Genomic DNA, 14,369 nt, shown 5'->3' with positions numbered 1-14,369 from the left:
TTAAGAACTATGCTAAATATACTTTACCTGTGCTCTATAAACGGAACAACAAAGCCTGGATGAGGGCACTTCTGTTTACAACATGGTTTACTGAATATTTTAAGGCCACTGCTGAGATCTACTGCTCAGAAAAAAAAAAAAAAAAAGATTTCTTTCAAAATATTACTGCTCATTGACATGTACCTGTCACCCAAGAGCTCTGATGGAGGTGCACAAGGAGATTAACATTTTCATGCCTGCTAACGCAACAGCCATTCTGCAGCCCATGGATCAAGGAGTAATTTTGACTTTCAAGTTTTGTTATTTAAGAAATACATTTTGTAAGGCTATATTTTTATAGATGCCATAGATAGGGATTCCTCTGATGAACCTGGGCAAAGTAGACTGAGGCCCTCTGGAAAGGATCCACCATCCTAGATTCCACTAAGAACGTTCATGATTCATGGGAGGAGGTCAGAATATCAACATTAACAGGAGTTGGGAAGAAGTTGGTCCCAACACTTACGGATGACTTTGAGGGGTTCAAGAGTTCAGTGGAGGAAGTAACCACAGACGTGGTGGAAAAAGCAAGAGATCTAGAATTAGAGGTAGAGTCTGAAGATGTGACTGAGTTGCTGCAATCTCATGATAAGACTTAAATGGATAAAGAGTTGCTTCTTATGGATGAGCAAAGAAAGTGGTTTCTCGAGCTGGAATTTATTCCTGGTGAAGACGCTGTGGCTGTTGTTGAAATGACAACAAAAGATTTAGAATATTACATCAACTTAGTTGATAAAATAGTGGCAGAATTTGAGAGGGTTGATTCCAATTTTGAAAAAAGTTTACTGTGAATAAAATACTATCAAACAGCATCACAAGCTACAGAGAAATCTTCATGACAGGAAGAGTCAATTAATGTGGCAAACTTCATCATTGTCTCATTTTAAGAAATTTCCACAGCCATCCCAGCCTTCAGCAACCACCACCCCATTCGGTCAGCAGCCATCAACATCGAGGCAAGACCCTTCACCAGCAAAAAGATTACAACTCACTGAAGGCTCAGATGATGGTTAGCAGCTTTTAGCAATATTTTTTAATTAAGGTATGTACATTGTGTTTTTTAGACATAATGCTATATGGCACACTTAATAGACTACAGTATAGTGTAAACAGAACTTTTATATGCACGGAGAAACCAAAAAATGCATTTGCTTTATTGCGGTAGTCTAGAAACAAACCCGCCATACCTCTGAGGTATGCTTGTTATTTATTTAAACTTTTCCTTCTTTTTGGATATTAGATTATATTTTTTTAATCTTTTATAATGTTAAGCGGTTCTGCAATGTACATCCTAAGACTTTTATATTTGAGTACATTAATGATTGTTTTCCCTTACTAAAATTAAGTAAATCTGAGTTTAAAATGAACATCAACTTTTGGACTCTTGATGCAGATTAACAAGTTTCCAAAGAAATGTTATATCCATTAATACTCTTTCTGTAGGTTTAAGTGTGCCCTTTTCACCTCGGGCTTGTCAGAATTAGGTATTATTGTTTTTATCTTTACTAATTAATTGGAGACAAAAGTATCTCATTATTGAATTAATTTCTGTTCTGTGCTTTTCTTATTTAAGTTTTCTCCTTTTCTGTTTCCTTTCTAAACATATTAAATGGGCATTCTGTTCATTATTTAGTATTTTTCTTTTCTTTGACTCACTAACACAAGTTACAGAATTTAACTAATGAAAATCTATATACATTTTTCCCGTGAAACTTAGACAAAATCACTTGTTCTTTCCAAACTCATTTGAGAATCTGAAGACCCTTTCCTTCCCCTCTAAAATGCATAATATATAGGCAATATTTTGCCCTCAATTTCCAGGGCTGCAAGGATTACTGAAAGCCGTGAAGTGTAGATCCCGGGATGAGAATCCCTGTTCTGAGCACTGCTTTGGCAGCATCTTCGCAGTTTTGTATGCTGTGTAACACTTTAATTGATTTTTCTTTTTTAAAATTTTATTGTGATTTAAGTGAAAGTTTACAAATAAAGTCAGTCTCATACAAAAATTTATATACACCTTACTATATCCTCCTAGTTACACTCCTCTTAAGGAGACAGCACACTCCTCTCCACCCTCTATTTCCCGTGTCCATTCAGCCAGCTTCTGTCCCCCTCTGCCTTCTCATCTTTCCTCCAGACAGGAGCTGCCCACATAGTCTCATGTGTCTACTTGAGCCAAGAAGCTCACTCCTCACCAATATCATTTTTCTATCCTATGGTCCAGTCCAATCCCTATCTGAAGAGTTGGCTTTGGGAATGATTCCTGTTTCAGGCTAACAGTAGGTCTGGGGACCATGACCTCCAGGGTCCTTCTAGTCTCAGTCAGACCATTAAGCCTGGCCTTTTTACAAGAATTTGAGGTCTGCATCCCACTGCTCTCCTGTTCCTTTAGGGATTCTCTGTTGTGTTCCCTGTCAGGGCAGTCATCGGTTGTAGCCAGCAACCATCTAGTTCTTCTGGTCTCAGACTGATGTAGTCTCTGGTTTACGTGGCCCTTTCTGTCTCTTGGGCCCATAATTACCTAGCGTCTTTGCTGTTCTCCATTCTCCTTTGCTCCAGGTGAGTTGAGACCAATCGATGCATCTTAGGTGGCCACTTGCTAGCATTTAAGATCCCAGACACCACTCTCCAAAATGGGATGCAGAATGTTTTCTTAATAGATTTTATTATGCCAATTGACCTAGCTGTCCCCTGAAACACCATGGTCCCCAAACCCTAGCCCCTGCTGTGCTGGCCTTTGAAGCACTAGGTTTATTCAGGAAACTTCTTTGCTTTTGGTTTAGCCTAATTGTGCTGACCTCTCCTGTATTGTGTGTTGTCTTTTCCTTCACCTAAAATAGTTCTTGACTACTATCTAATTAGTGAGTACCCCTCTCCCTCCCTCCATCCCTCCCCACTCTCATTACCATCAAAGAATATTTTCTTCTCTGTTTAAACTTTTCCTTGAGTTCTTATAATAGTGGTCTTATACAATATTTGTCCATTCACAACTGACTAATTTCACTCAGCATAATGCCTTCCAGATTCCTCTGTTAGGAAATGTTTCACGGATTCATCATTGTTCTTTATTGATATGTAGTATTCCATTGTGTGAATATACCATAATTTATTTATCCATTCATCCATTGATGGGCACCTTGGTTGCTTCCATCTTTTTGCTACTAGTAAACAGTGCTGCAGTGAACATGGGTGTGCATATATCTGTTCTTCTAAAGGTTGTTATTGCTCTAGGATATATTCTAAGCAGTGGGATTGCTAGATCGTGTGGTAGTTCTATTTCTAGCTTTTTATGGAAACGCCTAATCAATTTCCAAAGTGGCTGTACCATTTTACATTCTCACCAACAGTGTATAAGTGTTTCAGTCTCTCCAGATCCTCTCCAACATTTATTATTTTGTGTCTTTTGGATTAATGCCAGCCTTGTTGGAGTGAGATGGAATCTCATTGTAGTTTTGATTTGCATTTCTCTAATGGCTAATGATCTTGAGCATTTCCTCATGGATCTGTTAGCCACCTGAATATCTTCTTTAGTGAACTGCCTGTTCATATCCTTTGCCCATTTTTTAATTGGGTTATTTGCCTTTTTGTAGTTGAGCTTTTGCAGTATCATGTAGATTTCAGAGATCAGACACTGATTGGAAATGTCTAAGCTAAAAACTTTTCCCCAGTCTGTAGGTCATCTTTTTACTATTTTGGTGAAGTCTTTGGACGAGCATAGGTGTTTGATTTTTAGGGACTCCCAGTTATCTAGTTTCTCTTCTGATGTTTGTACATTGTTAGTAATGTTTTTTATACTATTTATGCCATGTATTAGGGCTACTAGCATTGTCCCTATGTTTTCTTCCATGATCTTTATTGTTTCAGAGTTTATATTTAGGTCTTTGGTCCATTTTGAGTTAGTTTTTGTGCATGGTATGAGATATGGCTCTTGTTTCATTTTTTTGCAGATGGATATCCAGTTATGCCAGTACCATTTGTTAAAAAAGACGGTCTTTTCCCCATTTAACTGTTTTGGGGCCTTTGTCAAATATCAGCTGCACATATGTGGATGGATTTATGTCTGGATTCTCAATTCTGTTCCATTGGTCCATGTATCTGTTGTTGTACCAGTACCAGGCTGTTTTGACTACTGTGATGGTATAATAGGTTATAAAATCAGGTAGTGTGAGGCCTCCCACTTTGTTCTTCTTTTTCAGTCATGCTTTACTTATCTGGGGCCTCTTTCCCTTCCATATGAAGTTAGTGATTTGTTTCTCCATCTCATTAAAAAACATTGTTGGAATTGGGATTGGAACTGCATTGTATCTATAGATGGCTTTTGGTAGAATAGACATTTTTACCATGTTAAGTCTTCCTATCCATGAGCAAGGTATGTTTTTCCACTTATGTAGGTCTCTTTTGGTTTCTTGCAGTAGTGTCTTTGCAGTTTTCTTTGTATAGGACTTTTATGTCTCTGGTAAGTTTTATTACTAAGTATTTTATCTTCTTGGGGGCTACTGTAAATGGCATTGATTTGGTGATTTCCTCTTCGATGTTCTTTTTGTTAGTGTAGAGGAATCCAATGGATTTTTGTACGTTTATCTTGTATCCTGATACTTTGCTGAACTCTTGTATTAGTTTCAGCAGTTTTCTTGAGGATTCTTTAGGGTTTTCCGTGTATAAGATCATATTATCTGCAAAAAGAGATACTTTTCCTTCTTCCTTACCAATCTGGATGCCCTTTATTTCTTTTTCTGGCCTAATTGCTCTGGATAGGACCTCCAGCACAATGTTGAATAAGAGTGGTGATACAGGGCTTCCTTGTCTGTTTCCTGTTCTCAAGGGGAGTGCTTTCAGACTCTCTCCATTTAGGATGATGTTGGCTGTTGGCTTTCCATAAATGCCCTTTATTATGGTGAGGAATTTTCCTTCTATTCCCATTTGGCTGAGAGTTTTTATCATGAATCGGTGTTGATCTTTGTCAAATCCCTTTTCTGCATCAATTGATAAGATCATGTGGTTCTTGTCTTTTTTATTATTATTATTTATGTGATGGATTGCATTAATTGTTTTTCTAATGTTGAGCCATCCCTACATATCCGGTATGAATCCCACTTGGTCACAGTGAATTATTTTTTTGATATATTGTTGAATTTTATTGGCTAGAATTTTGTTGAGGATTTTTGCATCTAAGTTCATGATGGATATAAGTTTTCAATTTGCTTTTTTGTGACATCTTTTTTTTTTTACCTGGTTTTGGTATCAGGGATATGCTGGCTTCATAGAATGAGTTTGGGAATATTCCGTTCTTTTGTATGCTTTGAAATACCTTTAGTAGTAGTGGTGTTAACTCTTCCCTGAAAGTTTGGTAGAACTCTCCATTGAAGTGATCTGGGCCAGGGTATTTTTTTTTTTTTTTTGGGAGTTTTTAAATTACCTTTTCAATCTCTTCTTTTGTTATGGGTTTATTTAGTTGCTCTACCTCTGTTTGTGTTAGTTTAGGTAGGTAGTGTGTTTCTAGAAATTCATCTATTACTTCTAGGTTTTCAAATTTGTTGGAGTACAATATTTCATAGTTGTTTGATATGATTCTTTTAATTTCAATTGGGTCTGTTGTGATATCACCGATCTCATTTCTTATTCAAGTTATTTGTTTCCTCCTGTTTTTCTTTTGTCAGTTTGGCCAGTGGTTTATCAATTTTGTTAATTTTTTCAAAGAACTACCTTTTGGTCTTGTTAACTCAATTGTTTTTCTGTTCTCTATTTCTTTTAATTCCACTTTAATTGTTTTAAAATACACCAGGATATATTCATTTATGAGACTATTTTAAAATCTACACAGGGCTGTGTACTCTTGGTTGAGTATTTTAGATAATTTTGTTTTGCATCATGTGAATGTATATGCAGATTTCTGAATTTAGATTCTTAGAAAGTTCAATTACAAATTGTATTTTAGTACTTTTTTGTGATCTATTTGCCATTAAAATTAGTAATATTAGTATTAACTTATCCTTCAATTCTTTCCATATATCAGTTAATTCTATATTCTTGTTCATTTGTTGAGATGTTTAATGATATTTCTATCCTTTTCTATTGTTTTCTTACATTTTTGGTAATATTTCTACTATGCATTTTGTTTGTAACATAAAAAGAATTTGGACTAGATCATTTCTAAGACACTTTCTGATTCTAACTCTCTTTGATTCTGTATTAAAAATGCATCCATAATATTTTTATAACTTGTGCTATCATTTAGGTAGAGTGTTCCATGTAATCATTTTTTTTTCCCCCGCTGGAATCCATTTTATCACATATCACTGTTTTATCACATAGTTACTATTTCCCACTCCAGTATTTTTTTTTGGGGGGGGGGTGTATTAATAAAGGGTAGCTTTGGTGGTGCAGTGGTTAAGTGATTGGCTGCTAATCAAAAGGTCAGTGGTTCAACCCCACCGGCCACTCCACAGTAGAAAGATGTGGCAGTCTGCTTCCATAAAGATTACAGCCTTGAAAACTCTATGGAGCAGTTCTACTCTGTTCCATACAGTCACTATGAGTCAAAATCTACTTGACAGCATTAAGTTTGGGTTTGGTTATTTATAAAGGCACTTATCAGACTTTAAAGATGAAAAGGATATGAGACACCTGAGTTATTTATTAGAAATAAAAAAGCTTAGTCCTCCGGAACCTTCATTCTTAGTCCAAGTCTCTTGCAATAGAAACCATCTTGCATTTTAGTTGTTGCCTAAAAGACATTTTGCACTAAGTCAGAGAAAAAGATATGTTGTTTTAGAACATCATGTTTATTTTGTTTTTCTTCTCAATATTCTGCTCAGTTTGTGAACTTCTGAGTAGACTACACCGAGAAGAAAATGCCAATTTGCAGTTGCACACTCAGTATCCTACAGATTTGGTGAAGCTTGCATTGTTTCAGCTATTCAAAACGTATATCCCAGAAGCAGCTAGACACACAGGGAGCTGTCACCACCTCCACAGGGAAGGAAAAGTGGATTAGCAATATAATGTCCTGCAAAGGATATTTCACTACTTACCATGCAGATGTTCAGTAGTTCCTTTTTGTTAGTAGAGCCATTTCCATTAGAATCATATAGCTTAAAATACCATTTTAATTTTTGCTCCACTTTTCCTAGTACAACCAGATTTATGGAAGCAATAAACTCTAAAAAGTCAATAAATACATCTTATAGAAAGCAAGGTGGAAAGAGAAATAAATATTTAAGGAGAACAATTTTTTTTAGTAGTCATCATTCATGCACAGGACCCTTAATACAATTTCATATAACCCGCTTGATTTCCACTTAGAAACTTTCTCTGGTTATGTACGTAAATTTTATTTTATAGTAAAATGCCTTTTTGGAGAAAATATCTATTTTTCATGCTAATGAAGCCCTTCTAGAATGCCAGGATGGAAGGCTGAGTGCTCACCTCTGAGCCCCATCAGTGACTGTCTTCTCCAGAACATCTCTAGCTGCTGTCCTCTGCTTAGGGAGAAGAAACCAAAAAGGTAAACCCACTGCCACTGAGGTGATTCATGGCAGCCCCATGTGTTACAGAGCAGAACTGCTCCATAGGGTTTTCTTGACTGTAGCCTTTATGGAAACAGATTGCCAGTTCTTTCTTCCATGGCACCAGGTGGGTTCAAACCACCAACCTCTAGATTAATAGCTGAGTGGAAACCATTTGTGTCACCCAGGGATCTTCTCAGGGAGAATACCAGGTACCAATGTTTAATAGAAGTGAAATATACCAAGTAGATAAATTCTGTATTCCTTTTTACACAGTCTGGTTGATTTTTTTTGTCAGTTAAACTCCAGGGTTCCTATTAAGTGCATCATTTTAAGTGAGTCAAGATTTATGGACCTCTTTTTCTATAAAGGTTTTGTCCTATTAATCAGTCTTGGGAAAGATTGTTTAAAGCTTACAAGCTTATGTAGTTCCCCTCACCCTGTTTTAAATCGGTAAGACATTTCCAGTTGAAACAAAAACAGGCTGTGTCACTCTTGAGAGCCACACATTTCAAACCTCGCACAGCCAAATGCTCCACTATCATCAGTGGTGGCCGCATCCAAGGAGGTGCCTGTCCCACTCGCTGCTATTTTCCCACCTAAGTGCAGATGGCTAATGGTAGCATATCCAGGCCAAGGAAACGCACTGCTGGCTGCATTCTCTTTGGAATACTTGAGATGTCAAGTTCTATTTGTAAGACAGAATGTGACATAAAGTAGACCTTTAGCTTGGAAACAAAGGGCTTTAAACTTATCAGTCTGTAAATTGATATGTGATTTGCTTGGAGTCTCAAGCTTTTGCATCTTGTTCCCCCAAGATCTGAAGAAAAACAACTGAGAAATCATCAGTCATTCTAGAGTTTGAAGCAAAGACTGCCTGGCTGATTAACGGCTTTTGTTTTGTTTTGTTTTAAGTTTTCTATAAGTCAACCATGACCGCTTTGATGTTGGAAGCCAATGGGCTAATAATTACGGCTTTGTTTTCAAAATTTACTAGTATTTTACTTTATACATTGTGGATATTTTACCTTTATAATCAGAAACAAATAACTTTAAAAAACCACTTCACTACATTTGGGTAGTAGATTATTATGTTGTACAACTTAGTCTTCTTTACCCCACTGATAACTTGAATATTTCTTATAAGAGATAAAACTTCTGCCAACAAGGTGGTAGTTGAATGGGGCTTCTCTAGCAAGTTTGCCCAAGTATACAAAATGTAACTGGCCTCACCTTTTTCCCATCTGCCTTTCCTACAACGTTCCCCCCTCTTCACCTTGTCGATCTCTAGCAGAGCTATCTATGGCTGAGGCAAGGGAAATAGTTATTATAGACACTCCAGTGGCTGTTGTAATTGTGACTTATTCCAACTTGAATTTATGTAATCTTTTTAGAGAATAATTAGAAAAATTATGACCCATGTTGTTCAGCCCTAGTGTGAGAGCATTTCCTCCTTTTGCTCACCAATTTTCCTCATAATTCTGCACTATAAATCCTAAAGAGTTAGTGTACCAACGGCAAAACCCACCTTTGAGGCTGGGTGTGAGAGGAAAGAAATCACACACACACAGACACAAAGAGAGGGAAAGAAAATATATGAAGACCTTAAATTTAAACATTCTCATCATTTCTCAATTATAAGGACACTGTAAAGCACACTTTTTACATCTGTAAGGAAGGTATAAATAGATTTTTCAAAAAAGGTTAAATGGTCCTATTAAATAGATGAGACTTTAGCAATCCAGTAAAACCCAAATAAGGAACACAAGGTCCTGCAGTATTTCTGTCCAACAGAAGATTCATAGGTGGACGATATGGCCTCAGGCAATATTCTTCACGGCATGCCACAAATCACGGTTGTTTTCAGGAGATGAACGATTTGAAATGCAGGTGCCCATACCCCGTTGCTGTTGAGTCACCTCTGACTCATAGCGACCCTATAGGACAGAGCAGAGCTGTCCCAAAGGGTTTCTAAGACTGCAATCTTTATGGAAGCAGACTGTCAAATCTTTCTTCCATGGAACAGCTGATGGATTGAATCCACTAACCTTTCAGTTAGCAGCTGAGAGTTTAGCTACTGCACCACCTGTAGGAAGTTAAATTACAAAGCTTATATGTCTACGAAACTATTATTTTTTAAGTATAACTACTATTAATTAAAAAAGACAAAAACCAATGGTCTAAGCACTGTTCTAGACCCTTTCTGTGCATTATCTCTAATCCTAACGGTAACCTTGCAAGTATTCTTATTATTCTTATTTTACAGATGAGAAACTGGCTTCCAGAAAAGTTAAATAAAAAAAGTAACAAAAGTAGAATGTGGGTGAATTCAGGATTTAAACCAGGGCTTTGAACTGCTTCATTCTGGTTCAAACCCCTGCTGAGAATTTGTATTTCTACCCCGGATATACTGAATCAGAATCTACATTTTAACAAGATCCCCAGGCGATTCTTACACATAAGATTTTATACATAAGATTCTTATGTATAAGAATCTTGTTAAACTGTAAGGATCTTTAACAAGATTTTTATGGTTAAGAATCTATGTATAATATCTTATGTATAAGAATCACCTGGAGATCTTGTTAAACTGTAGATTCTGATTCAGTATATCCGGGGTAGAAATACAAATTCTCAGCAGGGGTTTGAACCAGAATGAACCAGTTCAAAGCCCTGACTTAAACCCAGCCAGCCCGGGTGTAAGGCTTTTATATCACTCAACATTGTCTTCAAATTGTATTACTATTGACTTCTCTTCCTAGAAGAGGTACCTACAAACTTGAATCGATGTGACACATTAAATGCCATGTGGTATTCTGGATTCTTGTAAGCTATTTGGTAATAAATATAATTGTATAAGTGAGGTCACTGGGAGTGTCTGAAGATGCTGTACCTGGGAGCCTGTGCTCCCATCATATTTGGTGCTTCCCAAAGAAAATCTGCCTGTGTGTTCTAAGATGCTCAGCCTCAGGCAGAGTTGTAAGGCCCAGTAGGTTCTCAGGGCCACCACTCCCAGATGCTCCCACACCCTGACCCCATGGCCATCTGGCTTAATAAGAGCAAAGGTATTCTTTCTCCTTTTTGCCTCTCTTGCTCTCTGGTGTCTTTGATTGGCATTTCTTTTATCCATCTTGGAATCCTTAACCCCCTTCTCCCTCGCCATAAGTTTAGCCTCCAGTGCCCCATATACAGCAGCCTCTTCCATCCTACAGTTTCCTCAGGAAGCTTTCCCAGCTGCTGCTCCTAGACCTGAGGCATCCATTCTGGCCCTGCTTCCACTGTTCTCAGTCTTCTCTCAAGCACTTGGCTGGAAACGGACAGGCTTCCTTTGCTGTGCTCAGTATTTTCCTCTCCTTAGGGCCTCTTGGAAACCCTGGTGGTGTAGTGGTTAAGTGCTACGGCTGCTAACCACAAGGTTGGCAGTTCAAATCTGCCAGGCACCCTTTGGAAACTCTATGGGGCAGTTCTACTTTGTCCTGCAGGGTCGGAATCGACTCGATGGCAGTGGGTTTTGGTTTAGGGCCTCATACCTACATACAGCCCTTACTAATCCCTCCACTCTCCTACCCTGCAAAAGCCCTGGGCCACTCACTGCAGACATCATCTGATGCACCTACCAGGATCCCACCACCACTTCCTCTCTGTCTGCCTGAGTGACCCTGAGAAAACAGAAACTGAAATGTTAGCTCAATATATTTCACAGACATCTGCATTTGGGTTTTGTCCCAATGGTGGAGCCATGAATTTATAAACTGGGTAATGTCTTTACGGGAATAAGGTTCCATTTCATCGACTCAAATCATAGAAGTTTGCCTCTGGAAATAGTCCTTCGCTTTCCAGATGAGAAATGGACTGGATAGTAATTATAGTTGTAAAAAAAATCATAATTATAATAACTGCTAGTGTTGATATGTGCTATACATATAAAGTCAGGCATTGCGCTTTCTACATACGAACCCACTTAACTCTAACAAGGTCCCTACATAGTATTAACCAAGAACCACAGAATTCTGGGTTCTAGTAACATTAAGACCATGGAAAGAGAAACTACTGCTATTACAACTAGCAAGAGATTTCCGCTTGTTCTGTGTATCTTCTTATTCAGAAAAGCAAATACTGTAGTTCCAGCAAAAATGCACCAAACTATAATCCCAGATTAAAATGATTCCATCACGCAGCATTAACATGGGAAGGCTTAGCTGTGAAAAATCCATAAATTGTCACAGCTCCTAACCTGAAGACATTTCGGTAGTTTCATTCTTTTACATGCGACACTGATCAGTGACATTTAACCAGCTGTGATGGGTCACTAGCAAAATAGGAATTGAAAGGCCCACCTGAAAATGGTCAGAAGTAAGGAAACTCAGAGAGCTGATATAAGCACATTATATGATTAACTAAAAATTGTTAGTGATGTTTAACCCACATTTTAGAAACTGCGAAGAAAGTACCCTTGTCATGTAAGTACATTCTAATCCCTTTTGGTGAATTCTGAAAGTCTGTAAAGGAAACATCACGCCCAGGATTTATGACCTAGCCCATTCTCACTTACACTAAGAGCAAACACAGCCTCTTATCAGGCACGGAATTGCTGGAGCGTCCTAAGGAGAGACTCATCTCTGTAAGATGAGAATGTGCTGCTGGTTTCGTAAACCGGTTCTATAACGTGACCTTCATGCAGAGTAGACACTGATGCTCCTGACCACAACTGCACAAAATTCAGGGGTTCTGAGAAAAGCACTTCTCATAATACTTACCCAACAAGCTCCTGATTACTAATAGGTTTCCTGGAAATCAGGAAACACTAACCCAAGAATGGAGCCAGAACAGCAGGTGTCCAGCCCACTGCTAACTGGGAACCAGTCTCATGTGAGTTTCATTAAGGAGAGACACTTGATCAAGCTTGATCTTTTCTGAATGAGCTAACTGCTGAAGACCCGGAACTCTGGCACTGCCACCTTTTTGCAAGGAGCTTCTTAAGATAGTCAAAATGGACTTCCTTATAAAAGCATCTGTCTCCCTAAGCCAACATTGTAATGGATAAAACAAAACCCACCCTCGCCCTAATTCTATCCACCTTTAAGAGTGTTTTATTCCCAGTGTAAAAGCACGGGCCCTTGTTCCTTAATAAATAGAAGACGTAAGTAAGGGATGTAAAAAATGGCAGAAGTAATGGTGGAAAGGATATAACTGTATTACTTGCTTCAACGCTGTAACTTTTTACTAGGATTGTAACTAAAACAAGAGTCAGAGGAATTGATTTCCAAGTTGCTGGTTTTGGACTCAGGATTCCTTTCTATATGTACCCATAGCTCTTCGGTGGCAGAAATGAGCCTTTTGTTATGTTGTTAGGTACCACTGAGTTGGTTCCAACTCATAGCAACCCCATGTACATCCAGCAAGGTCCACATGTTGTTGAAAAAAGGTTATTTGCAATGAATAAGACGTTAGTCTTGCAACATTCTCTCACACAATCTCTGGTGTTGTTTCTATCACCGAGGCCATATTTTCCAACCACTGATCCTCTTCTTTGTTTCCAACTTTCACATCAAATCACCATCAATTATCAATGCATCTTGTTTGATTTCTTGACTGCTGCTTCCATGATTGGTGATTGTGGGTCTTAGTAAAATGCTTGCAACTTCCATCTTTTCTCCATTTATCATGATGTTGCTTACTGGTCCATTAGTGAGGATTTTTGTTTTCTTTATGTTGAGGTATAATCCATACTGAAGGTATAATCATCATCAGTAAGTTCTTCAAGTCCTCTTGAACCTCAGGCAAGGTTGTGTCATCTGCACACAGCAGCTTGTTAATAAGTCCTTCTCCAGTCCTGATGCCACATTCTTCATAAAGTCCAGTTTCATGGATTATTTGCTCAGCATATAAATTGAATAAGTACGGTGAAAGGATACAACCCTGACACACACCTTTCTTGATTTTAAACAACACAGTATCTTCTTGTTCTTTTGGAACTACTGCCTCTTGGCCTATGCACATGGTCCTCATGAGCACAATTAAGTGTTCTGGAATTTCCATTCGTAATGTCATCCATAATTTGTTATGATCCATGCAGTAGAATGCCTTTGAATAGAAAGTAAAGCACTGGCAAACTTCTTTCTGGTATTCTCTGCTTTCAGCCACGATCCATCTGACATCGGCCATGACATTCCTCATTCCATGCCCTCTTCTGAATCCAGCTTGACTTTCTGGCAGTTCCCTGTCGTTACACTGCTGCAGCCATTTTTGAATTATCTTCAGCAAAATCTTGCGTGTGACATTAATGATATGTTCGATAATTGCTTCATCCTGTTAGATCATGCTTCCCTGGAATAGGCACAAATACGGATCTCTTCCCTTTAGATGGCCAGGTAACTGTCTTCCAAATTTCTTGGCATAGACAAGTGAGCGTTTTCCAGTGTTGCATCTGTTTGTTGAAACATCTGAATTGGTATTCCGTCAGTTCCTGGAGCCTTGGTTTTTTTGCCAGGTGCAGCTTGGGCTTCTTCCTTCAGCACTATCAGTTCTTGATCATATTCTGGCCAGTCAGACTGGTGATTCCGGTTTCAGCAGTGATTGACTCTGGTTTTAGCAGTGATCCTGGTTTTAGCAGGGATTCCGGTTTCAGCAGGGATTCCGGTTTCAGCAGGGATTCCGGTTTCAGCAGGGATTCCGGTTTCAGCAGGGATTCCGGTTTTAGCAGTGATTGATTCTGGTTTTACTAGGATTCCGGTTTCAGCAGGGATTCCGGTTTCAGCAGGGATTCCGGTTTCAGCAGGGATTCCGGTTTTAGCAGGGATTCCGGTTTTAGCAGGGATTGATTCT

At 38.4% G+C, this 14,369-nt stretch overlaps 1 protein-coding gene across 1 annotated transcript in view; it reads right to left on the bottom strand.

Moving 5' to 3' along the window:
• Positions 1 to 14,369, bottom strand: part of GUCA1C (guanylate cyclase activator 1C) — a 103,307-nt gene that overhangs the window by 75,152 nt on the left and 13,786 nt on the right. The window contains 2 exon segments of the mRNA XM_064273473.1: positions 3,859 to 4,057; positions 7,071 to 7,222. Coding sequence (XP_064129543.1) covers positions 3,859 to 4,057; positions 7,071 to 7,222 — 351 coding nt within the window.

The sequence above is a fragment of the Loxodonta africana genome, chromosome 20, assembly GCF_030014295.1.
Source record: "Loxodonta africana isolate mLoxAfr1 chromosome 20, mLoxAfr1.hap2, whole genome shotgun sequence".
NCBI classification, from domain to species: Eukaryota; Metazoa; Chordata; class Mammalia; order Proboscidea; family Elephantidae; genus Loxodonta; species Loxodonta africana.
This window is presented reverse-complemented; position numbering and strand designations above follow the sequence as displayed.